Source organism: Morone saxatilis, unplaced genomic scaffold (genome assembly GCF_004916995.1).
Source record: "Morone saxatilis isolate NCDOM2014 unplaced genomic scaffold, NCSU_SB_2.0 Contig5, whole genome shotgun sequence".
In the NCBI taxonomy this organism is placed as follows: domain Eukaryota; kingdom Metazoa; phylum Chordata; class Actinopteri; family Moronidae; genus Morone; species Morone saxatilis.
The window spans coordinates 13,015,559-13,042,677 of record NW_023340095.1 but is presented as its reverse complement, the minus strand read 5'-3'; the positions used below and the strand labels follow the sequence as shown (position 1 = coordinate 13,042,677).

At 40.0% G+C, this 27,119-nt stretch overlaps 2 protein-coding genes across 5 annotated transcripts; both read left to right on the top strand.

Moving 5' to 3' along the window:
- The first annotated feature begins 234 nt into the window (after positions 1-234).
- slc38a11 (solute carrier family 38 member 11) lies at positions 235-4,588 on the top strand. The gene is made up of 12 exons (XM_035676985.1): positions 235-246; positions 345-465; positions 917-991; positions 1,083-1,217; positions 1,447-1,512; positions 1,638-1,744; positions 1,826-1,905; positions 2,081-2,151; positions 3,140-3,301; positions 3,393-3,505; positions 3,822-3,953; positions 4,060-4,588. Exons 1-12 carry the CDS (start codon positions 235-237, stop codon positions 4,297-4,299), a joined length of 1,314 nt encoding a protein of 437 aa, XP_035532878.1. The 3' UTR covers positions 4,300-4,588.
- Positions 4,589-4,619: 31 nt separating this feature from the next.
- cobll1b (cordon-bleu WH2 repeat protein-like 1b) lies at positions 4,620-27,035 on the top strand. Of its 4 annotated transcripts, XM_035676983.1 has the most exons (15): positions 5,043-5,085; positions 5,324-5,404; positions 5,656-5,744; positions 18,669-18,857; positions 20,351-20,555; positions 20,662-20,887; positions 20,974-21,036; positions 21,133-21,227; positions 21,400-21,636; positions 21,775-21,904; positions 23,020-23,242; positions 23,334-23,422; positions 23,597-25,038; positions 26,271-26,420; positions 26,512-27,035. In XM_035676983.1, exons 4-14 carry the CDS (start codon positions 18,766-18,768, stop codon positions 26,382-26,384), a joined length of 2,916 nt encoding a protein of 971 aa, XP_035532876.1. In that variant the 5' UTR covers positions 5,043-5,085; positions 5,324-5,404; positions 5,656-5,744; positions 18,669-18,765; the 3' UTR covers positions 26,385-26,420; positions 26,512-27,035. The 4 variants fall into 4 exon arrangements, with proteins under 4 accessions (XP_035532875.1, XP_035532874.1, XP_035532876.1 ...); XM_035676982.1 differs by lacking the exon at positions 5,656-5,744 and having other exon boundaries at positions 4,620-5,085; positions 23,029-23,242; XM_035676981.1 differs by lacking the exon at positions 5,656-5,744 and having other exon boundaries at positions 4,620-5,085.
- The last annotated feature ends 84 nt before the right edge of the window (positions 27,036-27,119 follow it).

Here is a 27,119-nt window from a genome sequence, read left to right as displayed (position 1 = left end):
GGAGAGCTCCGATAGAGAGCGACCAAGAGGGTGGAGTTGAGCTCCGGTGGGCTTCGGCCCAGTAACTTCTGAGTGTAGACCCGTGACCGGCCAGGGGCGCTGTTGGGATGCTGCAGTACTTTGGTTGAGTAAAATTGACAGACTTCTTACAAACTTCAGTCACGCCGCAGATATGTGAGAGTAAAACACTGAACGCGGCAAAGAGGAATCCGATCAGAACAGCGGGTGCTCAAAATGGCCCAGCAGGTAGGTCCTAAAGTGATGCTATTGTTGTAGGACAGGAACAAACAGACTGGCAGTTTTTGTTCATTTTATTATTTCTGCTTTGTGTTCTTATTTTCCAGCTAAACAGTGAAGAAGGGACCACATTAATTCCTTTACAAAAAGCTGCCACAGAGCCAAGAAGTTCAATGATATCAGCGTCTTTTAATTTTATCAATTCCATTATAGGATCTGGAATAATAGGTAAGTACTCTCTTTATAATTCATAGTCTACATTATATTGCCCACCAAAACCCAATAATTCAGTTAAATGTAATCGATTATGTGATAAACTATATCAAACTATCCATAACTGGTTCAGTTAAATAATAGTTTTTGATAATTTTGCTGCAACAAGGAGAAGCTTTCATACCATTCAAGCCCTGCAGTGGTGAAGCCTCTGCATCATATGACTAGCGCCTGTTGCCCCCATTCTCCCCTTTAACTCTTTCATTCTCACAAATAGCCTGAGTCATTATTACAATCACAAACAAGAATCAGCAGAGCATTTTCAAGACTGAAAATATTAATTGTAACACTTTTTGCATTGCAGTGTAGTTTTTTCTTAATTGTGTGCTACCTGTGTGCTTCCTTGAGATCTGTGACATCTTCTCATTCTTCACCTGCAGTTATATGTTTATGTATTTTTGACCAGGTTTACCATATGCATTGAACCAGGCAGGCCTCCCCTTTGGCCTTCTGCTTTTGGTAGTTGTCGGGTTCATCACAGGTGGGTATTTCGAAGGCGTCATTATGAAAATGGAGACATGCATTTATCAGATGAAAAATACTAATGACATTATGTTTGCATTTCACGGCAGACTACTCAATAATCTTACTCATTAAAGGAGGCAACATGTCAGGGACAAACAGTTACCAGTCACTGGTGCAAAGTACATTTGGTTTCCCTGGATTTCTGATTTTATCTGGACTGCAGTTCCTTTATCCTTTCATTGGTAAGTTGTTTAAAGTATGCAAGTTCAATCCGAGGTTAATTACATTATATAATGGTATATATTGTGGCATTTAATGGGTAATTTCCAGTGTGGCTGGACAAATAATTTCATTTATTCTGTTCTATTTTTTCTATTTCTGTTGTATCCCTTTTCCTTTTGTTCAGTCTAAATAAGATTGCAGATTAATATAAATAATAAAATGATGCTTCACCTCTGTTTTCTTACTCAGCTATGATTAGCTACAACATCACAACTGGTGACACACTGACCAAAGTATTTCAGAGAATACCAGGAGGTATGCTGCATAGTTCATTACACCCCAGATAAAAGCCAAACAACAACATGTGTATATGCTAAATGTACAATATTCAAATGCTTGAAATTATTTTATGTCTACGTTGTCACGTGTTGTGTTTGCAGTTGGTCCAGATCACATACTTGCAGAGCGTCACTTTGTGATCTTGCTATCAACCCTTGCATTCACACTGCCTCTCTCACTTTATCGAAACATAGAGAAACTTGGGAAGGTAAGTCTGAATATTAAACTGCTGTCAGTGTAATTTTAGTGATTTAAAAGCTGCCTGTAAAACATCCATGTGTGTTACCAGGTGTCCTTCCTGTCAATGGTGCTGACACTTATCATCCTCATCATTGTAATCATCAGAGCAGCTACCTTTGGACCCCAAATGTATGAATGAATATTCTGCAATTCGCTAATTTCTTAGTGATTTTTATTTAAATGTTCCTGTGTATGAGCCATGGGATTCCTGTTTTGTAACAAGAACCCACTAAAATGCTGTTATACAAACATCATCGTGTGTTTCTGTGTTCCTTGATGACTGAATATGAATATCATCCTCTAGCCTCCCTACAGAGAATGCATGGGCATTTGCAAAGTGGAATGCAATTCAGGCAGTTGCTATAATGTCTTTTGGTGAGTTTGTCTGCATGTTAATGTGGCTGATGGAGATACCTAGAATAGTTTAGCAGTATGTTGTTGGTAGACAAAAAGAAAGTATGTACTGCAGATGAAAATACAAGCCAAGACGCCATTTTAATGATAGAAAACAAATTGTGTTAACAAAGACAGATTACCTACAAAAACAAGAAAACAGGATACAAGGGTTGTCAAATGCATCGCCATGCACCTGAAAAAGGTCAATGCTTCATACACTACACATCCTTCAAACCAGTGTCTGCTACATGTCCTTCCTTGGACCACTTTTGACAGGTACTGACCACGGCAGACCCAGTCGTCTAGCCATCACAGTTTGGCCCTTGTCAAAGTCGCTCAAATACTTACGCTACCTATTTTTCTTACTTCTAACACATCAACTTAAGGACAAAATGTGTCACGTGGCTGCGCTCGATAGGTCTGATCCAACCCACTCGACAGTCGCACATGATACGGAGATAAATCAGTGTTATTCACTCCACCTGTCAGTGCTCATAATGTTATGGCTGATCGGTGTATAAGACGATTGAGGCTATGGATTTAGTTTGCATATTGTCTTTGTTAAATCACTGCACAACACCTTTAAAGAATGTCTATTGTCCCCCTGATTGAGACTGTCCATCAGTTCACCCTGTGAGTAGAGGTCTGGGTCTCGAGTTCTCCAGTCCACCAAGGCCTTGATGATAATAGCTACTGTTACAAAGGAGGTCATTTAGATGAGCGTGCTGAAAATACAGTAGCCTGAGCTAAGAAAGGCACGTCTCAGTCTTATATGGGATGGATATGCTCAATGATATGCTCAGTGTACCATCAAATCCATTCTGCAGTGAGGGAGGAGACCCTGTTTATACAAGCTAACAGGAGAACTAAATGAGACATAGATTTAAGTATGTGCAAATGTCTACTTATGCGTTATTTATTCTGTATGTTAATGAAACTTCTGTTCTGCCCTTGTGTGTCTCTTCAGCATTTATATGCCACCACAACAGCTTTCTTATCTATGGTTCCCTGAAGCAGCCAACGCTAGCTAACTGGTCTCAGGTCACCCACGTTTCTGTAGGCTCCGCACTGATAATCAGCGCTGCATTTGCTGTCGCTGGCTACACCACCTTCACCGGCTACACACAAGGTATAAATATGAGAGATATTGAACCACATGCCTATAATTTCTTTTAAATATCACAAATGTGTTTTTATGATCTTATATTTCCACTTTTTAGGAGACATATTTGAGAACTACTGCAGAAATGATAACCTGGCAACATTTGGCCGCTTCTGTTTTGGCCTCAGCATAATAACCACATTTCCACTGGAGTGTTTTGTTACACGAGAGGTAAGGGATATGTTTCTCATACGCCAACCTAAGAATTTAACATTTAAACGTTTTCATATGTGAGGAAAAGTGGTATTTGGAGGGTTTGAGCTGAACAAAAAGAAAAGCTTGGCACTTTACACCCAACAGCTCCTGCAGAGCTGCTCAGTGGGTAACAGTTCAACAGTGTCAGCTGTAGAGGCATGTCACTAGGTCCTCTCTCAACTTGCAAATACAATTCTGATTAAAATTGTTTCTATATGTACACAAAATGCATACATTTATATATATGTGCAGCAGGAGCAGTTAGATTTAATATTCTTGTTTATCTTCTCAGGTGGTATCCAACGTCATTTTCAGTAGGGATCTTTCAAAAGCTGAACATGCGGCCATAACCTTGCTCATAGTTGCAGTTTGCACGTCAATGTCTTTGGCCTTTGACTGTCTGGGAGTTGTGTTGGAGCTGAATGTAAGTCATATCAACTCAGCCAGTCTGTACCTGCCTAAATTTCACTCCAGTTACTATGTATGAGTGTTAAAGTGTTTGTTTTACCTTCTTCTCTTCTACCATCCAGGGTGTTGTGAGTGCCACACCTCTGATCTTCATCATCCCATCTGCATGCTTCCTCAAACTCTCCACCGGCCGCTGGTTCCACACTGAAAACCTGATACCCATCATCTTAATAATAATCGGCTTGTTTGTCATGATCACCGGTTTGATCATGACTGGCCTCTACCCTCAAGACTGCTCACACGGTGTGGAAATGTTCTACTGTGCAGACGCCAATGTCTCTGGCACTGTACCGCCTGTATGAAATCCACTGAATGTTGAATTGTCTTAAAATTGTTTTTCATGGTTTGGGCTTCAGTGTCATTAGTCCCAAGTAAGGGAAATCAGTTTTGGGAATATCTTTTCCTCTTTCAACATGAAAATACCCTGCACATAAAGCCAGTGTGAAGGTGAACACATACTTATGGAATGAACTGTATGTTTGGATCTTTGTTATTCTGAATTATTTGTATCACACACACAAGGGGGGGTGTCGTTCCCCTATCCAGCCACACGATGTCACTGTAGACAAATAAAGCATGTATTAAAAGGAAGTACAAAAGAACAACGCTGATGTTTTTAGATACATCTTATTTCAAACTAAATGAGTGGATACATGTGTTGTTGTTCCCATGCGCGCTTGTGTCGGGTTGTTGCGCAAGATGTTAACTTGGACACGATACCGTTATGCCAAACGCTTCATCGGGATCCTGGAGGGAAGGAAGGTAAACTGGATCTGTGAGACGCCCCACTTAAACAGCTCAGTGTCGAGATGCAGTATCTTGGATGTACAGAGAAAAGTTTGCAGAGTCGTCTACAGTGTCAGGGGCCAAATGAGTTAGATATGTCCGACTGCGTGCGTTAAAAGGAGGAGAGAAATACTCTACCACACTGGAATGGTTTGCGTAAAATGCGCAAAACACGGAACTTCAGAGCGGAATTATGGATCATTTATCCAAACAAAATGTGTTTGTAGCAGTCTACCACTAACGTTACCCCTCTGAAGACAGATGGAAGTTGACTACTGCGTCGAAAACCGACTACATTCATGGTAAGACAGGATTAGTAAATACTTTAAATCGTTAAGCCTATTTCCAGCAAAAAGAAGGGGGGGGAAAAAACGTTCATATGACTGAAAAACTGATGACCTCATGTGGGATTCGCCCATATTTCAGTATTTGCCCGTTTGCATCACTTGAAAGCAGCAGGTTAGAGCAGCTTTAACACAGTTTAGTATGTAAACCTTTTACTAAAAAAATGAACTGTGCTTTTTGTTTATGTTTGACCAGTCCGAGGGATTTTGTTAAACCAATGAGTTTGGTCATGGATGATCATGGATCCCAGCCTCATCCACGGAGCTCTGGTCTGAGGTATGTAGAATTGTCATTTGGATCACTAGCTGTCATACCTGTGTATTTTTATTGGTCTGTGACAGAGAAAGCAGGGAGAATTCTGTAAGACCAGCAGCCTCAGAAAGAAAATATTAGTCATCATACATTCACCTGAGCCAAACCTTCATGGTCCTTCACGTTATTGTTTGGAAAATAAAAGTATTAAACAGATTAAGTATGAAAAATAGAAACAAAAGTGTGGAAATGTTTGCTTTTTTTTCATAACCAAGCTCCTCTACCTATTGGTGGCTAACTGTGTGGTGCTGACAACAACAGTTGGTAGCAGGGAACCAGCTGTTTTCTGACCCAGCTATTTAAGGTATGAGTATAATGCCACCTTTGTAAAATAATGCATCTGCACAACCAACTTTCAAGTAACATTCCTTTCACTCAGTGCATCTCGGTGAAGTCGGTTGCAGTTGTTGCAGACGTTTCAACCTTTGAACTCTTCTCATTTCCTGCTCTCCCAAGTTTTACTGAGAAATTGCCTTGACCATATGTAGAGGTCATGGGAAGTATTTTGCAGGCAAAACACTCTGTCTCTCTCTGATGAGCCCGATGGTTGTTTCTCTTGTGGAAATCATGCGTTCACTGGGCTTGAAACTGATATTCTATAAAATAGTGATTCGTCATGTCCAACAGTCAAAGGAAATCACAGTAAAAAGTGCTGTGAGTATATGACATGATGGAATTTCCCATCAGTTTTGGTTCAGGGACTTGGAGATGATGTCAGTTGCTTGTATTCCAGTGGTTGGAGTCATTAAAAAAGAGGGAGTGAGTTTCCAGAGATTTTTTTTTTTTTACAGTCACTACTCACTCCTTTGGCATTCAGAGGAGATCTGCCGAGTTTTTGAGATTTAAATTAGAGGTGAGATGGAGAATTTTAACATATGATTGTGTCCAGTCCAGTATTCCATGATAGCTATGCAAGGTTTCCAGCCCTGCCCTGCAAACTGTAATTTCCCATTTGTAAAAATAGCATTCAGGCACATCATTTAAGAAAAAAACAAAAAAACACTCTCTTGGTGTGACTTGTGTGTATTCATATTTTATAAGCATTGTGTAATCTGGGAGCACAGCCACACACCCTGGCAATGGAGAGCAGCAGACTACCTAAATCTCTCTGTGGTTTGACTATTATTTGGAAAAGTAAACCGCACTCTTCCATAAGCAGCTGGGGTGTGGGGGAAGGCACATGTTCTTGGTCTTATTTGTGGCTTCTTATATTTGGAGCCAATAAGCCGCCGCTTCTCACTTTTTCAAATGCAGTCATATGTGAAGATTTCATGTGACCCCCGAAGCTACGCTACATTTGTTATCCAAATACGGACCCTGCCAGAATCACTGGGCTGGCTGTTCTATCATACACAAGACAGACGGTGCAGTATTTAACGTAAGGTAGACTGAACACAATTACAATTGTTTTATGCTGTGGTCGTTGGAAAAGTAATTTTAAGAAGGTTTTTTTTCAGTAAATAATGAGAATAATGAACGAGTAGTTTTTCTCTTTTAGCTGTAAATCTTTATTCGTCTAACAATCTCAACAGCGTGCTGCTCGGAGCTGGCCCTGCTAATTGGACACACCTTAAACCATGATCTCACATGGCTGGCTTTCCTCAGGGCAGAATGTGGAATTAGTTAAGGTATTGTGAATCCCCACAGCTGTTTCCACACATGCAGCCAGTCCAAGGGCACAGCTGCTCACATGAGTCTACAGATGAAAATTATGGCAAGAGTGACTGGCGAAACTTAAGACACTTGAAGCAAGTGTTAAAACCTAGCGACAGTCATTTGTTTTTGCAGTGATTTATTTCACAGATCTATCTATCTATCTATCTATCTATCTATCTAGCACACAAACTCAACCTTTAGGCTTCTAGTGAGTCGACACCAAAGAGAAGATACACAAACATCACAGGGCCTCCGAATACACATAACACAGGGTTTTCTCCTCGGAATTATCCTCGGAGACAACAAGGCTTTGTTTGTTCAGGAAAATATATCATTTGGTCTAAAGCATGCTGCCCTCATGAATCCCACTGAGGTCTTCTGTGCTCCGAAAGCAAGATAAAGGGTGTCATTCAAAGATCTCCACCCACTAGATGTAATAAAGCAAGAGGAAAATCAGCATTAAGGCCCAGCAAGCTTGTCCTGGCAATGAGCTTTGAATACTGGGACGTTTTATCTCATGGATGCTTTCTGCCTCACAGGGCTAAAACAGACAAAATGGCTTGCATCCAGTAGAGAGGGAATAATGGGTTGTCTTTGTTACCACACTGAAGCCAACGCACTGACCGTAAATACGAGTGAATCGTTCTCACTGGAAAGTTATGAACCTTATAAAAAAAAGTGTTTGTTGGTTATTATGGCTAATTTTTCTTTTTATCTCTAAAGTAGAGATTATGATAATGTATTTCTATAATATTTATGTTGTGCACAGCAGCCTATTTAGATACACGGACCCTGCCTGGACTCTCTGTAGTCTCGACCCCTCTTTGTTTCTGCACTCTTCCAGGGCATAACAGTTGGATGCCTCCCACTCTCAGCCTACGTAACATTCAGAATGACCTCACATGAATCAGTCCTTTGTGTGCTGTCAATAGGAACTTTTACTTATCTCCAGTAACATTTTATTTGTGACAAAGGAACAAATTGCCTTGATTTGCTTGACCTTCATTATCAGTGTTTGTTTGCATGAGATGTTTATCTATTGTTGAGTTTACTACAGGTCTGTTAGACCAGACCCTGACGAGCTGTTTAGCAATTATTAAACAAATGACAAACCAGAAATCCAATTTAAACCAGTATTAGGACAACAAATGGCAGGTATGTGATGAAATGAAATACACAATTGCACACCTTGAGATGGTTCTCTAGATGGCACTATCACTGTGCATATGTTCCTACTGTTGTATCCACCCAGCTGTTATATGCATATGCAGTATGGTAGCATGAGTTAGTATCAGACTGGTAGCGATATACTGATCCTTATCGTCTCTTAACATACACTGTAGCAAGCTAATGAACCATGGCATACGCACAAACAAACAGGAGCCAGCAGTTTCAGTGAGGATGTTCACACTAACGGCTATTTCTAGCAAGTAAAGCCAGCAGAGCCTTCTATCAAAGATCCGGTCACTTTGTTTCTATTCCAGCTGTATTTCATTATGAACCATGTCTCTAAGGTACTGCTTTTTGTTAACACTGCAATTGGAACAGAAGTACATAAAACCTTTCACAAGTTAATGTAGGCATGAATAGGTGGTGTTGTTTTTTTCAGTGAGGAAGTTGAAGGAAAGGTGAAAAAGCTTCTCATCCGACCACGACATTGAAAGATCAGAACAGTTGTGTTGTTCTTGCCTTGAGTCTGAATGTAGAAAGGGTGTAACCCCAGTGACATTAAGATGAAATCAAGTCTTTTTTTTGAGGGTTGTGCAACACTGAATACTCAGTTTACACTATTAGCAATGAAAAAAGATCCTGCATGTGCTTGTTTTAGTGCAGAGTTACTGGGTGCGTACTCACTTTAGAAAACCCCAGTTCATGTGATCAGCAGAAGAGGGAAAGTCTGCTGGTGTGCCTTTTTGAAAGATGCCCCACTGTAGACAATGCTGCATTGTTTCAGATGAAAGGACACAGTGTGATAGTTATAATTATGACCCAAGGGGGAGCCTTCTTTCTCACCGAGTTATTTTATCTAAATGTTGGGTCCCGCTTAGAAAAAGCACGCATTTGGTCAAGTCACCAGAGGTTAGAGCGATAATTACCTTTATCTTACATGTTATTTAAGCTGGAAATGAATGCCTCCAAACCCAAATAATTTACTCAAAGTTCATCTTCTTGACAGGTTTCAATACATTTAAATTCACTGATTTGTGCATAAACAGAGACTGAAACACACATTGTGCTCTGTCCTTCATTGCAGACCCATTGGTTTGTTTCTGTGCAATGTTTAGAGTAAAATATCTGGCCTGCTCTGCGATAAGGTGAGGGTAATGTACCATAGCAGACTCCAGTTCACAGACCAGCAGGGCCTTGTATATTGTAATCTCAAATCTCATTACCTAAATGGCTGGCAGACCCGCTAGCTTACTGTGGCTCTGCTGTAGTATTAGGCATTGTACTAGGCTACATACAGTGCAAGAGTAAGCACCCGGAGAATAATAACACTGAGTAAAAATGAGGCGGATCATGACAAACTGACATTACATCCTTTTATTTCATACTGCATTGAAAAGCTAACACACTAACACACTAATGTCACAAGGCTGGTCGTTGAATATTTATCAGAATTCTACATAATGATGTTATGGACGCCCTGAGACTTTGAGTTTGACCAGGCCTGTGCTGGAGGATGCTGTGGGAAAAAGTTTTTGTTTTGCCTGCAATAATAAACGATACACATAGGAAGTGGGGAGTTCTCATAGGGTCCCTGCGCTCTTTTTCCTCCCTAATCTCTCTCCATCCCACACTGCCTAGGAAGTAATGGCCTTTCCAGACCCTCTTTAAAAAGCTTGTGTTTACTGTGAGTGACCTCTCACCAAATTACCAGCTGTGGCTCTGGTCCTGTGTTTTGTCTTTCCTAAGGGACCCCACCCCGCCACCCTTCCCTCTCCCCTCTTCTGTCTAACTCCCTACACACTCCAAAAATCTCCATTCACCACTTCACCTCCTTATCGCCTGGTGGTATTTGGAGGTGGTGTTTGTAGAATGGGCCGCACATTCTTAAGTGAAAGTGCAAGGATACTGATAAAGGACTGGCACTGGGCACTTATTTCATAATGGAAAGTCAAATGTATTGCTTTCGTACCAGACGGTGTATAGTTTGCTAAACAAAGCCAAATCTTTTACATTGACAGGGAAATACGTAGAACTCTATTGAAAAATCTAATGCTTTGTAATATAGGAAAGTCCTAATAGCCTACTTATTTTGCTGTTACAAAGCCAATGTTACAACATCCTGCTTTTGTTTGCAAATATGGTTGCAGTAGTTCAGAGAAAGCAAAGGAGGCAGAGCTAAAGCAGTCTGTTCAGTTAAAGTATGTACATGTAAACAAAAGTATATATCTGTCAACTCAACAGGAAGTGATACATTTTCCCATTTTAGGTTGAAGGCCTTTTGATTTTAATCTATTGTGAAGTGTTGATTTAAGTTAACAATGACAACATCAGACAACACAACGAAGGCTAGATGTGTTAAGTGCAAAGTGCTGACAACCTCTTTTGACAGCTTTTACTAACAATTTGGGCTGACTGCTTTTACGAATGTATTTATTGACTTCACAGTTTTGGTTTTAAGTTAAACTGTGTCTGCCTGAAATTATGTGAAATTATGTGTAATTATCTGAGAATTTTACCATAGGAGTTTTATGTTTGCAAATGAAGAAAGCGGGGAAAAATAATTCAATCATCACAATGCAGATGCGAGGCTTTCCAGTGTAACTGCTTACTGTTAAATGTTTGCTTTTTTTGTCACTATCATTGTTGTTCAGCTCACCCGACGAGTAACGTGATTGTGGAGTGAGTCAGTTCTAAGTAAGGTGTGGTTCTGAAGAGTTGGCAGTGTTTTTCGTAACGAAAAGCAAACAGAGAAGTACCTGATTAAATTAGGGAGTGAGGAGGAGACTGTTCTGACTTTGTAAGAAGACAATAAGTGAGAAAGGAGTCCTTCTGACACCCCTGGTTCTTTTACTCTGATAATCACCACCAGCATGATTCAACGCAGTGTGATAATTCGACACATTTACTCCAGTCTCCGTTTTACAAAGTGAGCACATGCTGCAGTGTGTGTCAGTGCACTGTTGCCCCACTGGCCCCACTGGCCCCACCCACAGGTTCATGTCGGCACAGGGAGGCAAAGCTGCTTACCTTTCTGCTCATGGCCGCGGGGGGAGTGCTACCTACACACTGCGTGCTGGAGCTTTCAGAGACACAGCGAGGGGTGCCGACAGGATTTAGGTAGAAGAAGAGGAGGGGGGGCCAGATTGTGATGTCACAATTTGGGCGTGGCATTAAGGTGGGCCTTTTTGAAGCTATACTGATTAGAGTTTAGTCTGTTTTGACTACTCATGGGAGATACACAGCAGAATGGAAATCCTTTGATCAGAGGCAACCTTAGGGAAAGAGGTAAGAGCGTGGAATGAAATGTTGGCAAACTGAGAGGAAAAGCAGGTCCGTCACACCTGCTCTCCAAAATTTCTGGTTCTGTCTATAGTGTTATCTTTACAGCATTGCAGTGCTAACACTGACTTCCTCTAAAAGTGTTGGAGAGGACCATGAAACATTTCTGTGTGCTATGTGTTTTTATTTAGACTGTAGTATGCGATTTGGTCTTGAAGTGCAGGGTGTGTTGAACTTGCAGCTCTGTGGCATGTTGGAGCCTGTATATTTTGACTGTTTAGCTACCTAGTAAACTACTGTTGTAGAGTCCAGGGAGTGTTTTGGTCATTGGAGCATTTAATTGTTGCTCTTGTTTCTTAAAATAATTGGGGTGTTGTCTGAAAGTGTGACTGAACAGAAGGGCCCCTTTGAATGCTTGTTTGTTTTCTTGTATGTGAACCCACCATTCCCCAAGGGGCCATCCTGCTACCCAGCAGCTGCTAGCATACCACAGGAAGCATTTTTTTTACTAATCCTTCACCTTCTGAAAAACCCTTAAAGTTAGAGTTCTGAGTTTCTTCACAGGGCTGCTCCCACCTGTTCTTGTCATTGTTCCATTTGATTCAGGGCTTGCCTGAAGAGATTTTAATTGATTGGGTGGACAAAAATACAAAATGACTGAAATTTTTCTGGTAAAAGTCATGCCAGCTGGAACAAAGTGTAATGGAATGTCGGGAATTTGGATATTCCTTTGTTCATCTGGTCGATTCCTGCTGATATTACACTTATTTTTCAGTTTCTATTACTTATAACAAAGGGCAGATACATATTTCCACCATTCTTCAAACTCTCTCCCAACCTGTCATTCTGTCATTTTCACACATAAGTGCAAAAGTATTTCAAGTATTTTTACACGAGGAGCAGCATCTGGATTTTATGCCGGCCTTCGTTTTTCTCTTTATCATTTTGAGGTTTGTCAGTAGAAGTTAAGCTTAACCATTTTCTTGCCCCACTGTCTCAAGTTATCCTGTATATTTTCCTCTGATGAGGAAGAACACCAGGCATCCGTTTTAATTGTTTACCACATTTACATTACCAATAAGTTGATAGTTGCAGTTGAAACCAAGACACACAACATCATAGCGTGCAGTATTTCACACAGTGCATGTTTGTCCCAGAGTCCATTTGTTTGCGCTACTGAAGTTCACAAGATTATTGTGTGATGAAACACAAGAAATGGCACAATGACAACAGGTCGTGTTATTTCCTGGTAGTCTTCTGATCACGTCTGTCAAGCATGTCCTTTGGTATTGAATGGACTTGTTTGTGAGTGTCAGACCTCCCAGGGAAACCCTGAGAATGAGGCATCAGCAGAGTCAAGCTTCAACACGTCTCCTCTCATTCAGCAACACATCCCGGGCCTTTGAGAAAACACAGGCCTGGATGGCAAAAAACAAACCGGCCTGTGTGTCTGTGTCTGTCACCTGCTCGAGGTGTCTTGATAAAATCACTGATGACACAGCTGTATAAACTGTGCTAACCCTGAACCTGAGGCATGGCTATTGTGTATTTTTTTCCCATACAAATTATTGATTGTTTCTATTTGGGGCATTCACAGACAGTCAGACTGTCACATGATGCGTTTTTTTCCCCATTTAAAATCACTTGGGAGCTGCATCAACTATATAAATACACTTACAAGGCCAATTTTTAGAGCATTTGTAAAATATGTGGAAAAAAATGTACACACTGTGCTAAAGGATTATAATCCTGTTGCCAAATAAACAGCCAGAGCCACGATTCAGGACTTTGTACCCAGCAGAGACCGTGGTGTGAAAGTCTGTTTTAGCTCGTCTGTCTGTTGACATGTGTGCAAGGGATTCATGGTCATATTTGGTGGGTCCACAAAAAGAGTGTGTAATCTGTATATTATTTGTCATTTAACCCCTCCTTCCTTACTTCTTCAAACTGTCTAGTTGAGGTTGAGAAGGGTTACCTTTCAACACATCAATATTATTCACGAGACAAAAATGCCTAAAGCGGCGCTGCTGGTCCTTAAGAGGTGGCGGTGTTAAATTACAGTGGTACTGTTGCATCCCATAATACAGTGTGATACTGACAATTTAGTTGTGGCTAAGGCTTCTGAGTGGAACTACCACCCTGCTCTGGGGAGCGTCTGTGTACTTTGCAAATAGTATGGAAATCAGCCTGTTACATTGTTCAATCGTTGTTGCAATGTTTTATCCTTTGGGGGACAATGAATATCAACAGCAAATCTCATGCCAATTGTGCCCTGAGTTGAGTTAGTTCTTTAGTGTACTAAGTTCATCTTGCGGTATTCAACATGGAACATGAAACAGAAATTAGAGCTGGGAAGATTGCATGCAAAGGAAAGACACAAACACATTTGCTCCAGGTGTTGCAAATTTAATGAGTGTCATAGTTTAGGCAAGTTGTGACACATACAGTATGTATCAGCTTGAATACATGGACATTGGCCAATGTGTTGGCCAATGTTCAGTAAGTGTTACGGTAATTTTTTTGTAGATTTTGAAAAGACCTAATGTGTCGACATGAAGCTCAGCCATCAGCAGACTGTAACTGCAAGACTTTGGACTTTATTGATTTGTCAAGCTGAAATCCAAACAATTAGAGATCAAAATGGTCTGGAGGCATGTAGATTTTTAATCGAATCATTAGTTTAACAGAATGAAATAAGTATCTTATCACTGGCTCCAAAATGTCAACAGAACTGTCAAACAAATTATAGTTAATTAGTAATCCTGGTGTGTTTTTACATAAGGGGACTTGGGTAATCCCTTTGTTGCACATTTTAGCTATTATTTTCTTAAACTGGGGACTTACAGTCTATAAATGAATGAAAATATGTTGCTAAATACAAAATTTGGTATATAAATATGTGCTAAAACATAGATGTGTAGATGCATCAGTACTGCATCAGGGCTGTCTCTCAGGGCTGTCTACCTTCTGCAAGCCACAACCTCACTGCAACAAGTTTTGTTTATTTTCTTGTTTATTCGGTGGAAATGATGACAGGCAGATTGAGGCACTTACTCATCTTTCAACATTTTTATTAAACCAATTTTATGTAATAGAAGAAGATTAACTCCAAAACAAGCTGACAGACACAGATGGCCCTGAAAATGGATGTATCAAAAGGACCTTATAACGTTGTTATGACTAACGTGTCAGCATACAGCTGCCTCCTTGGAGTTTTTTTTTTTTTTGCCACATGACAAATGTTAAGTCCATTATTCACTTCTAACTCCTGGGAATAATGTATTAAAGAGCCTTGTTAGATGTCCGTTGGGAACTGTGTGTGCTGTCTGATCAGCAGTGGGTTTAGTTTGTCTTGTTTGCTGAAAATCGCTGACTGCTGCAGCTGGAAGCTAGGTTGGTGAGAATGGTAAAACCAAACCGCGCAATAAATGTGGCTGCTCTAAAACCAAAGCCATGAGCTATAAATGGCGAAATAGCTCTGTCGACCTCTGCTTCATAAGTAGGTGATAGTGCCCTGGCCATTATGCATGACTCCTTTCAAATGAGTCATTTGAGTCGGTGTGAATAAAAATAACTAATTAAGGCTTTATTTAATAATACTGTATTAAAGTTTTGTTTTTATGAGATCTGATGTATGTCTGAAATCCTGTAACAGGACCTCAAACAAGAATGTGGTTGTCAGCTTAATCTCTGTTTTATATCAGGGTGTTATGGACGTGCTAAATATTAAACTTCACCATAGCAACAAGACTTATGCTCAGTGCCACGTTAATTGATCACTTATAACCCTCACTGGTGAAACGGATAATGAAATGACTAGAATTTTTATTTTTTATTTTATTTATTTGAACACTGTATCTCTTTGTTCTTTCGGTGGTTAGTGGCAATATACATACTGTACAATAATACATCCCACACAACAGACTGTGGAGCAGTTTTTATTAACGTTGTATATCAAGACACCTCATTGTGAATGGTCCCTTAAACCTAAAGGATTCTCAGTCCATGTTACTTCTTTAGTTTTTTGTTTTTGTGCAGGAAGGCATATTGAAAAACATCCAATTTTGTCTAAAATATATATTTTTGCTTACGGTTAACAGTGATTTCTTGCAGCTGTTTTGTTTAAATCATCTCACATGTCACTAAGATAGAATTTCTATTGTTTATATTTAGTTGTAGCCTTTCAAAGTGAGATGTAGACACTCACACACACTAGTGAAAAATGCTTTAATTAAAAATGTTAGCATGCTGGCAGTGCTAACTAGTCATTATTTCCAACTGCCACCTTGTTAGAAAACAATCCAAGTGCAGACCACGCCTTGGGATCCCAGGTCAGCGACTCAATGGAAAGAGCAAAGGGTTTATTCCTAATAACATTCAAGATCTACAATCATTAATGTAATGTTATTTGTTAGTTGACCTTAACAGCCAAGGGCCAATCCCAAAAGCTAGCTAAATGTCTTTTCTGTTAGTGTGTCAAGTGTGAAGGTATGAGGAGATACGTTGGTCATGTTGAATAAGCCAAAGAAATCCAAGGCTAAACTGGTTGATGTTAGCTAAAGTACAGGTAATGTTATCTTGTGGGACATGGTAGCATGTTAATTCAGGACTAGAAGACCTATATTCTAGACTATTTGTAAGATTAAACATTGCAACATGCAGAACCAACTGAAAAAGCTAATGTTAGGTTGCCAGTGACCCGCTTCGACTGATGAGTATAAGAGGTAGCCTATATATTCGACATACTGCATCAGACCTGACACTCATTAAAAAAGACATTTTAAATCACGTTTCACTAAAATACACAATCTACCTCAAATTACTGAATGACCCAATAAAGATGGTCAGCATACGTGGACAAATCCCTACATTTACAAAATATTGTCAGTTTAATATCTAGTTTGGCCTCTGATTAGTGTTGTTGGTAGTTTCAGTGTTTTTCAGCTCATGATGCTACAGTGCCTCTTTCCTCATAGTTGCTTGCTTTTGATTGGCAGTTGGTATAGATGTACCCTAGCAACAACTTACACATTAAGTCTTTGTAATGTTTCCTAAGTTTTACTGGCACAATCCGATTATTAGTAAATCACTAGTTTGAAACTAGCAAGTAGTTACTAAGAAGTTAGGAAGGGCTTTGCACACTAATAGATAGAAACTAATAGATTACGTATTGGATTTAGGAAAAGCTGGTGCAACCCAATCCAGGGGTCACTATAGGAGAGAGGTCTGCAGTTGGATGCTCTTGCTTGGTTTATTTAATACGATTTTAAGAACAGAATCAACAAAAAGACAGTTTACATGGCGGTATTTGGGTTTGCTCATTATCGTCTGTGCTATATGTTGTGGCTTTATCATCCTGGCTACTGGTGCTATGGCTTAAAGATGAACAGATAACAAGTGTGTTTCTGTGTCCCATTACTCCTTGTTTGTTTTTCTATTGTTGCCTTAGCTCTTCTGAAATCCCTCAAATTATTGTGTGTCCGTCCTCTGTACTTCCTACAGTCTGGCTTACTGACTTATGATCAGATAAGGGCTATCTGGTTGCATAAGTTAGCATAATGCTGTTCCAGTTTTCGCATTTGTGTTAAAATAATACTTTTCATATGGCAGAATACCTAATCTTTGAAAAAATACCATTTTAAAATACATGATTTAGACAAGAGTGTACAAGGCATTCGCTTGTGGGGTTGAATACTGATTTAATTGTGTGCTTTATAATGTGTATGACATACAGTGTAGCAAATACTGTATATTGATGTCATGATTAGCATATCTAGACTATGGTGACTCTGAATCTGTGTGTGTTTTCCTATATGTCATAGTCATAGTGTGTAAGGACAGCCGCCCCCCATAGCAAGACTAATAATCCTTTGCTAGACGTGCCTCTGTGGAGCCTGTGACCTTGCATTGCTCGGATTCCTCTGTTTGAATAAGTAGTGCCCCCACGTGAGACTTTACGGGCTATAATTCAAGGCACTGGGTCTGCAAAACCCTGTTTTATCTGCACGCTGACTGAATGATGTGACACTCCAATGTCTCTAAAGTTATTGATTCTTTGGCCGCTGAACAACTCGATGAAACTGAAGTACAATAAGTGTGAACTTTCTACTGACGTGATGTGATCTTGTGTTTACTTTTGCTTTGTTACGTAACATCTGCAGCTTTTCATTTCAAGCTGACGGTAACACAAAACAAAATTTGTTACAGCTAGTCTTATAATGATGACCCTGTTCAAATGTAATCAATGTTTGTGTTTACAGACAGCACGTTTTTTTTATCACCGCCTCTCAGGTGCATTATGAGAAAAGGTGTAATTATCTGAACTGGAATGCATCACAGATTTACTATGTATGACCAACAGAGGACCAGCTGGCAGAAAATCTTGGGATGAATGAAGTCAGTGGCATATGAAATTAAAAGATTTTTTTTTTTAGCGGCATACCTGGTCGGTCTGTAACTCTCACATGACCGCCACTGCTCTCTCCCACACTGTATTGACACAGTTTTCAGGAATGTTAAGACTCAACAAACAGCCCTCGAAACTGAAATGTGTTCGTCATAGTCAGTCACACTGAAAAAGAAAAATACTCGCACACCAAGTGATGTTCACCATCGAACAGGGTGTTGCCGCTCCACTAAATAGAACATACTGTACACTATAAAACCATTTTAACACAACATACACTGTAAAACACAGTGTCGGCGCTTCAAGAAACTGTGGTCTCTATCTCGCATCTTATTATCAGTCTCTCTCACATGTCTGTTCATTCACCGCCTTTTCTTCAGGCTCAATGAGTAAATCTGTCCACTTGGTTGTCTTGTGACTTGTTTGCAAAGTGGACTTGAGCTCTTTCATGTAATAGCCCCACTGCTTTTTAAAACCTGAGGAAGAAAGGATTCCTTTCATGCTGTCTGGTGCACTTTGATTTTCAATCAGGTTATTGTCTGAGATAGCAGAAACAATTTTAAGGATATTTTTTTAAAGACCCACACATGCACACCATTCCCAGTCATCTCTCTAAAGTGTTCATTTGTCTGGCTGTGCCAAATCAATAGTCACTCTGTTTTTTTACTAAATCTGAAGCAACTGTGAGAATAATTTACACGTTCTTGTCCTACATAGGGTGTCGACTAAAAGCAAAGCACCATCCCCGCCAGGACTAAAGAAGCTGGATTCTCCAGGTTTCTCCCAGTGGTACCCAGGAAACCCTCATTTAACCATGGACCAGAAGGAAAACCTTATTGATAAAGACCTCTCCCTGGTTGTGGTTCTGCCTGGCGGAGAAGAAAAAATGACCACAGTCCATGGAAGGTACAGTTTAGACCACTGTATCTAAATTAGTAATTATGATGTTTCAAGTTTAAAAGCATACAGTTACAAATGAAGGATGATTATGTTTGCAATTTGAGCAGGAACACCATTGTGTGTTTGTCTATGCTGAACATTTCAATAATACATCTAAACACTTCATCATGAGACTGATATCAGATTAAGTCATCACATAAAGTTCACTTCCAGTTAGACTAAGTCAGATAGGTGGAGTAGCTGAATGGGTGGTTTTAGTTAATATTTGTATTAGGAGCAAAATTGATTGTCTTCATTTTTTATTCATCCATCAAAGTAGGGATTAATGACCTTTTGATTCTCAAACTCTGTGCATTATCACTTGATTGCATGCTACAGTGCTTTGAGGACACATATCAATCTTACTGTTAGCTACTTTAGCTATGACTGCAGAGCCTAATCAGATCAACATGTCAACTTATCTCTACGTCAAAGTTTTTTGTAACAAGGACTGCGTGTCTTTCAGTGAGTCTACTCACTCGCAAAGCTCATACTTTCCATCAACAGAGTTTACTTAAGATATCATTATCTTTCTCACAATGCACACAGTTTATAAACATTCTTTCCTGGGTGTCTTTTGCACCTTGGCCTCTTGGGAAATTACTGAGACCAATCCATTATGAAAGGATTAAGGACTGAATTCTTTACCTTCTTTTCTCCCTCTAAACCTGGTCTAAGTGCCTACACAACAGAGTTAATGCTAATGTTAATGTTTTGAGGATTAAGTTTCAGGCATTATGTTTACAGTGTATTATCAGTGTCAGGAAAGCTTCGTGCAGCTTCTGTTGCTACTGTACATTTGTTTTGTCTTGTTTCTGCAGCTTCTGTCAATTTTAACTTTTATTTTAAATCAATGAATGTACAAAGCTATGAAATCAGCAGTTTTAAAGCTTTTTAGAGCTGCAATGATTAGTCGATTAATCCAGTGGTTCTTATAATGTGCTCATCACTGGATGAGCAGAGGGAAAAATAATGGAACAAAGTTGAATGAATATGATTTATGCATGGAAAATAAACATACAAGAAGTTGCTGCTGATCTTATGCTGACATTTATTTCACTAGTTTTGGTTCCTTATCATTATTAATGATTGAAAAAATTGTGAAGTCATTTTTTAAAGCCAAAATGCTAAACATTCTTTGCTTCCAGCTTCTTAGATATGACACATTTCTGCTTTTCTCTGTTTTAAATGATTATCAAACAAGACATTTAAAGACCTTGACATTTTAAAGACATTTTAGAGATGAATCTATTAATTGAGAGTAGCTGCTATCCTCAAATGGTAGCATAGAATTAATTGATAAGCTAGCCTCACTATTTTCCTGCCCCTTTTTTAATGAGGCATCAAATCATTCCCATTTTTCTTTGATTTCCGAATTGCTCTGATCAGAATGCTTTATAATCATGTCTCCCCTCTTATACTTAATAAATAATTTTTGCTTGTTTAATCGTGTCTTTCAGCAAACCCCTAATGGATCTATTAGTGACGCTTTGTGCAACGTATCACCTGAATCCATCGAGCCACACCTTAGAACTGGTAACCGCTAACAAGAAAAACACCAAACTCAAGCCCAATGCTCTCATAGGAACTTTGGATGCAGAGAAGATCATACTTAAGCCGAAAGGGGAGGATAAAAATAAGAAGACAGGTCCTCAGATGCCTGAGGTACATTAAATACATGACACCATGCTGGCACAAACACCACACTATTAGCTGTTCATGTTGAATAAACAGATTTTTATCAAAGTGGCACATTTCGTTTTCTCTCCAGGCAACTGTTCGGATGGTGATAAACTACAAAAAGACCCAGAAAACTATACTGCGAGTCAATCCTCGAGTTCCCCTGGCTGAACACTTACCAGCCATCTGTGATAAATGTGAATTTGAGATAGAGACTACAGTTCTGTTGAGAGATGTCCAATCACTGGCCCCTTTGAACTTGTCCAACTCTCTTAATGATTATGCAATAAGGGAGGTTTATGCAAGAGACACAAAAGGTAAGAGCTAATGTATTCAAAAAGCCAAACTGCTGCATATGCCAGAGATTTACCATGTTAACCTAAATTTAATGTTTGCTCTGCAGGACAACCTGCTTCTCCTGTGTGTCCCGCTTCTCCTGTGTGTCCCGCCTCACCAACTCATGCAGGTATTTTTCGGTTTGTAGACTGTGTGATTGATATCAACAGAGCTGTAAGATTTCTCACCCTTTGTTATCTTACAGTGGTGTGCTTTTTTTTCCCAGGAACAGTCATGCCAGGAAAAGACAAAACTCAGAAAGAGGAAGAAAACAAAGGCCTCTTCAGCAAGTTTAGAAAAAGCAAAAAAAAATCTGACCAGGTAATGCAGTATTTCTCATGTACTGATTATTCAAAGATATATCTGTGTCAGACAGTAACTTAAATGTTCAGAGGGAGGTTTGTTTACTTTGGTTTGCCATTGGTTGACGTGCACTATGTTGTTTGAGAACAGGCCTCTTATCATGTTCTGATTGGGTATTTGTTCTTTAAAGGCAACGACAGCCAGTGCCCCAGCTTCTCCTGTGCTTGTGAGCAAGCCTCGACCACTCAGCATGGCCTTACCTAGCTCAAATTCGTCTCCGCTCAGCTCCCCTACCATACCCACCGATGCACCAAAGAAGAGACGTGCACCCCAACCCCCAATCCTTGTGTCTCAGAGCTGCTCCACGGACCTCAGCGAACGCCGGAGACTTAACTCTGAACCTACCACCCAACTGGACAGTGACCAGGTGAGTGGGCTGAATGTTAAGGCAGAAGCTCTCACATTTCAGTATAGCCCCGAATGCTTGCCTATATTAGTAGCTATATGTTTTCTATGTTAAGGTGCATTGATATATAACTTAATTTAATCTTTTTATGTACAATAGATGGTTGGTTTAAGTCGTGGGTCCTCAGCAGAGTCTTCACTGAAGAGAACCAAACGCAAAGCTCCTCCACCCCCCACAACCCCTAGTGCCCCTGTCCAAGAAACGGTTCCCCTGGATGAAAATTTGCAAGGTTTGTCTTTCTTTACATTTGTGAATGTTCTTGGCCACTCAGTGGGACTGCTAGGCCTTTTTTTAAATCTTACATTTAGATTGTTTAACTGTTTAGCACATTGCCTCTTGTGTGAAGTTTTGTCATATGTACTTTGGCCTCAGGTCTTTTCAAACTCTGCACCAAGAGTCTACAGTTTTTATTTGATTTGACTCTTCTGCCCCCTAGTGGTCATTATTGAACAGTGGCCCATTTTACAAATAAATGTGTGTTGAGAGAACATAGTTGTCGAGAAGTCAATTTTTGCTACATTCCAAATTATTGTTGGTTCTGAATTCCCTGGTGTTTTTCCTTGGTTGACTATAGTTAAATCTCTTTGATATACTTTGATATCCTGTGATTGTGTAGACACATCTGACCCTCACTCTATTGTCCTGTGAGGGAAACTCCACCTGTCCTCATACAAAGCAATTCAAAGCAAAAACAAAGAATATTTTCCCTAAAAAACTTAACTGAGGTCTGATAAATAAACAATCTACTTTGGCTTACATAAGTATTAACCTTTTTTATCTTTAAGGGGTTAGATCACACAAATTACAAAGTATCTACAAAGTTTTTCACTTTCCATTGATGGCACCATTTATAGTAGTTGTTGTTTCTCTCTCTTTGCTCCTAATTTTTCAAACACTAAGTTTACAGAGAAAGATCACTTCCTCTGCTGTTTCCCCAAAAGCCCAGTGCTGCTCAGTAAACATAGAAATCAGAGGCTGAAAACAGCAGTTTTGTTTAAGTAGCCTTGAAATTTTTTTTTTGTCCTCTGCTCTTCTGTGATGCACTTCCTAGTGCTAAATTAAGAACTATACAATAGAGACAGAGATGTAGAAGATTAAGTGGAATTCATTAATCAGAAGAACCTTTTTATTGGAAAGGGTAAATATGTGTATCTATGAGATAAATATAGTTTTATACTTGGTTTCTTATGCATATCGTTGGAAAACACAATAATTTATAATAATGAATACAGCCAAGACATGCTTTTGTGAAAACATAGTTTTAATGTATTGCTGGATACTCCAGTGATCACGTAGCAACATTTTATTTATAACTCATAACTTCTTTATGATGTTGTTTTACAGGGGGTGCAGTTGTTAACACACTGGAGGAGATTATGGAGCAAGAGGAGACCACTGCCTCTGTAACGTCTGCAACTGCTAGTGATACCCAGGGAGAGGACAGCAGCCTTAACATGTCTGCTGATGTTTCACTGCATTCCCCATCCCCAGACACTGACGTGCTGAGCACAATGTCCGTTGAGTGCAATGGGGAAGATCATTCCCATGATCTGTCCTCAGATGGCAAGTACGAACTCTAGTATGACTTCTTAAGCCTGAGCCATGTTTTTCCATTAGTGTTAGCAACACTTTTATTTATCTCTGCTTTATTTTTACAGTCAACTGCAGAGCACAGTGAACGATTCTGCAACTCTGACTGATGTCAGGACGACTGATGGCACAGACCAGTCTGAGATGGCAGATACTAGTGAGTTTGCACTTGGATTATAATGGTATCGTTCATATCTGCTGCAGATATCTTGCAAAAATACCTACTAATATTTTTCTAGAACATGGCCTTACTATGCCATGTTATGGGATTTTGCCTCTCAAAGAAAGCCAACACACTTGTCTTACATGAGAAATTATATTTTCTGTACAGACGGTGGTCCATGTCAAGCTGAAAATGTAAGCCAACAGCCCATGTGTGAAGAGTCTACACCTGAGAGTGTTGAAGGTGATTGCAGTACTGTACCCAGCAGCCTCCCTCCGCCTGTGATGCAGGATGCAGAAGCACAGGCCTCTGTTCAGGCAAACACTGAAACCCTCTGGGAGCAAACTGACGGATTGGAGAGCCCAGTCGCCACCAGCCCATCACGCCCCACTGGAGAGGATGCTCAAGTGCAAACAGATTTCACACCATTACCTGTGCCTCCAGAGTCGCACATGGACATTGAAGTTCCTTCCACAGTTAATGCACCCGCCTTTGAATTAGCGGGGAAGAAAGATATGGCCACTCTGACAGAGGAACTGGACACGCCTGACCTCAAGCATGCCTTATCCCACACCTCAGAGACCTCATCATGCCAAGACTCAACACCAAGTGCCCCTGCCACAACAAAGGCATCATCTATTTATGCCACAAACTCTGAGCCAAAGCCCAAGCCTTCCAATGAGCTGACAAGGGACTACATCCCCAAGGTGGGGATGACAACGTATACTATCGTGCCTCAGAAATCCCTGGAGAAACTTAGATATTTTGAAGTTGCACTGACACTGGAGACGCCTCTTGCAGCTCCAGAAGAGGGACTTAATGTTGGTTCTTTTCAGCTGGAGGAGAGCACAGCACCAGAGGAACAGACAGAGGTGTCAAAGGAAAAAAGTGAGCTGCACTCTACTACACCCAGGGAAGACTTACTGACTAGCACTACTACTACTACCCAAGACACTGTTAATGGAACTATACCTGAACCTATTCAATCCTCATCACCAGCAAGTTCGCCTAAAGCAGATGACAGGATCTCCTCGGCTGATGGGGCATCTCAAGCAGGTTCACCAGCTGAGGTCAAGGAGATGAAAATTCCACCCGCAACTAAACCTAAGCCTAGTTCTTTCCGCTTGACACAGCACAAAAAAACACCTGGGTATTATGTAAGTTCAGCAGCAGAAAAGAGCCTCAGTGCCACTCCTGGCTCTAGCCAGAGGGAGGCTCAAGGAAGTGCAGACAGAGCACAGTTACCACCCCCTCCTCTTCCCCCTCCCATGCAGTGTAAAGAGGAGACGACAGGGGCCACTAATGTTGAGCTGAGCCCTAAAGGGGATGACAAGAATGTAGCCATCATGCGAATGACTAGGCAAAGTAGTTTGCCATGTAGAGAGCCAAGCTTAGGGTTAAGCTTGGAAAAATTAAGGAGCTTTACAGCCCCTAGGCCCTATTCTCCCGCCACCCCATCCCGCTTCGCCCAGGCAGTGTCCTCTGCTGTGAAAAGAAGCCAGTCCTTATCCCACAGGCCAAAGTCGCCTCATTCGCCTGTTTCACCACTCCTCTCCCCAACTGCAAGTCACTCATCAGTCATAGAGTCGAAAGGATTATCTAAGATCAAGGTAAGTTCAGATAGCTGAGCATACTTGTATTGAAATATCTAAATATAGATGAAAGCAGGACTATTTTATGCACATGAGACCACTGTCACTCATGATATATTAAGGCTTGAGTAGAGGAGCACTCTGCACTGCTGATCAAAGCACTTTTTTGATTGGTTAGATTCCACTAATATATATCTATCAAAAGAGTTATGTAGAAGTGGACAAGAGTGTGACATATCCCACTACTGCTTCAGTTTGTTTGAAACTAAAACCATTTTTGGGTCATTTGCCTGGTAAAGTATCAGACATTTACACTGTGACCAGTGCCGAGTTACTGACTCTCATGAACATTATAAAATCTAACACTGTACTAGTGTAATAGTTCCTCTGATCCATTCACTTGAATCACTCCAGGGTTTAATATAAACTACCTGCTGTATTACCAGTCTCTTTAAAGGTAACAGCATTTGGCATTCAGTGTTTAATGGGGATCTGAGGTGGTAGTTGAGTCAAAGAAGAAATGGGGGGTTTCTATCCACTGACAATAAATAACTAAACAATAATTAATTTTCTTAAATTATGGCAAATCTGTGACCGTGTCTGTCACAGCTGGTATGCAATGTACAGTAAAGATCATGACACAAATACACATCAATAATTAATAATAAACCAACATATATGGTAACAAAGCAGTCTTTTTTCCACAGCTAAAATAAAAATACCATATACAACAGGACTTTTGTGAGTTTTTCAAGATATTGTTTCATTAGTTACCACACTCCGATATTTCTGACAATGATACATTGCATTGATGAAAATGTTAAGATGTTAAAATTTAACTACAAATGTAAATACTGAATAAAGGATTTCAGGACTAACTCTATTGCGTGGCATGCACATCATTGTAAACCACAGGAAAATACTGAAAAATACTCTTACTTCTTAACATTCTCAAGTGCAAAGCTGACTATGTGGTTTGTGTGCAGGTCAGGAAATAGTCCACATAGTCCAAACAAAAGACGAGAATTATTGAGTCAAGGTAGAAAGCACAGTCCCAAGCTTTATTCCTGCGCCTTACTTGTCCTTATACTGGGTTGCATCATGGGCACTGGGGCTTAATACTGTATAGGGAAAGTCCTTCAACACAAATATAGGTTTAACTATATTTAAAACTTATAGGTTAGTTTGTTTTATGTCTGGCACAATCTTCAGTGATTGCATACGTTGTGTCTCTTCTTTTAACGTCACAGGACGGTGAAAATAAAGAGATGGATAGCGACGAAGGCTCCACTCTGCAGCGAGTAGAGGATGAACCACAATCTTTTAGTGGGACTGTTCAAATGGAAGGAGAGAGCGGTCCATAGCACTGCCTTAATTCTTCTGACAATATATCATCTACTGTAAGCAAAATCCAACGCATTGCAATATTTGATCATATATAAATGTATCCACAACAGATGCATCAACCATTGTATTTTTTTTTTCTTTCAGGAGGAGCTTATCCTGTCTACTTTGAGTTCTCTAGAACCTGTTATCCCAGGACACAGAAGCAGAAACTGTCTTTTGTTTTACCTCTTGTGGTAGTCTCCAACAGTGTACATAAAATTATGTATTTTGATAATTAATAATTGCTGTATTTTGGTTTATTTTCTCAATTGTCATTAAGTAATCTTCGCAGCTGACCTGCATATCTTAATGCTTCTCTTTTATTTTGTGTGATGACTATCTTGCATTTAATGCATTACTGTTGTGAGTGAACAAGAACATTAAATGAGAACAATTATATAAATTATTAGACTGATTTCCACAGTTGTAATATTATTGGGTTTATGAATAATACTGGATGTGTAGGACAGACCAGGTCTGACCTATGGTACATAAATGCTCCTTAGATTATACATCAAATCTATATTTAAGTATTACAGAGTTTCGATTAAGCGATATGCAGAAATACACTGATGTGCGCAGTACACCTGTCATTGTCAAGCAGTGTTGTTATGAATAAAGCTTCTATCATTTCAGTTGTCTTTATTAAAGTCACTGCCTTCACTGGGTGCAGAAGTTATGCCCCCCTCCCCCGAGCGTAAAGTGCCGGGGCC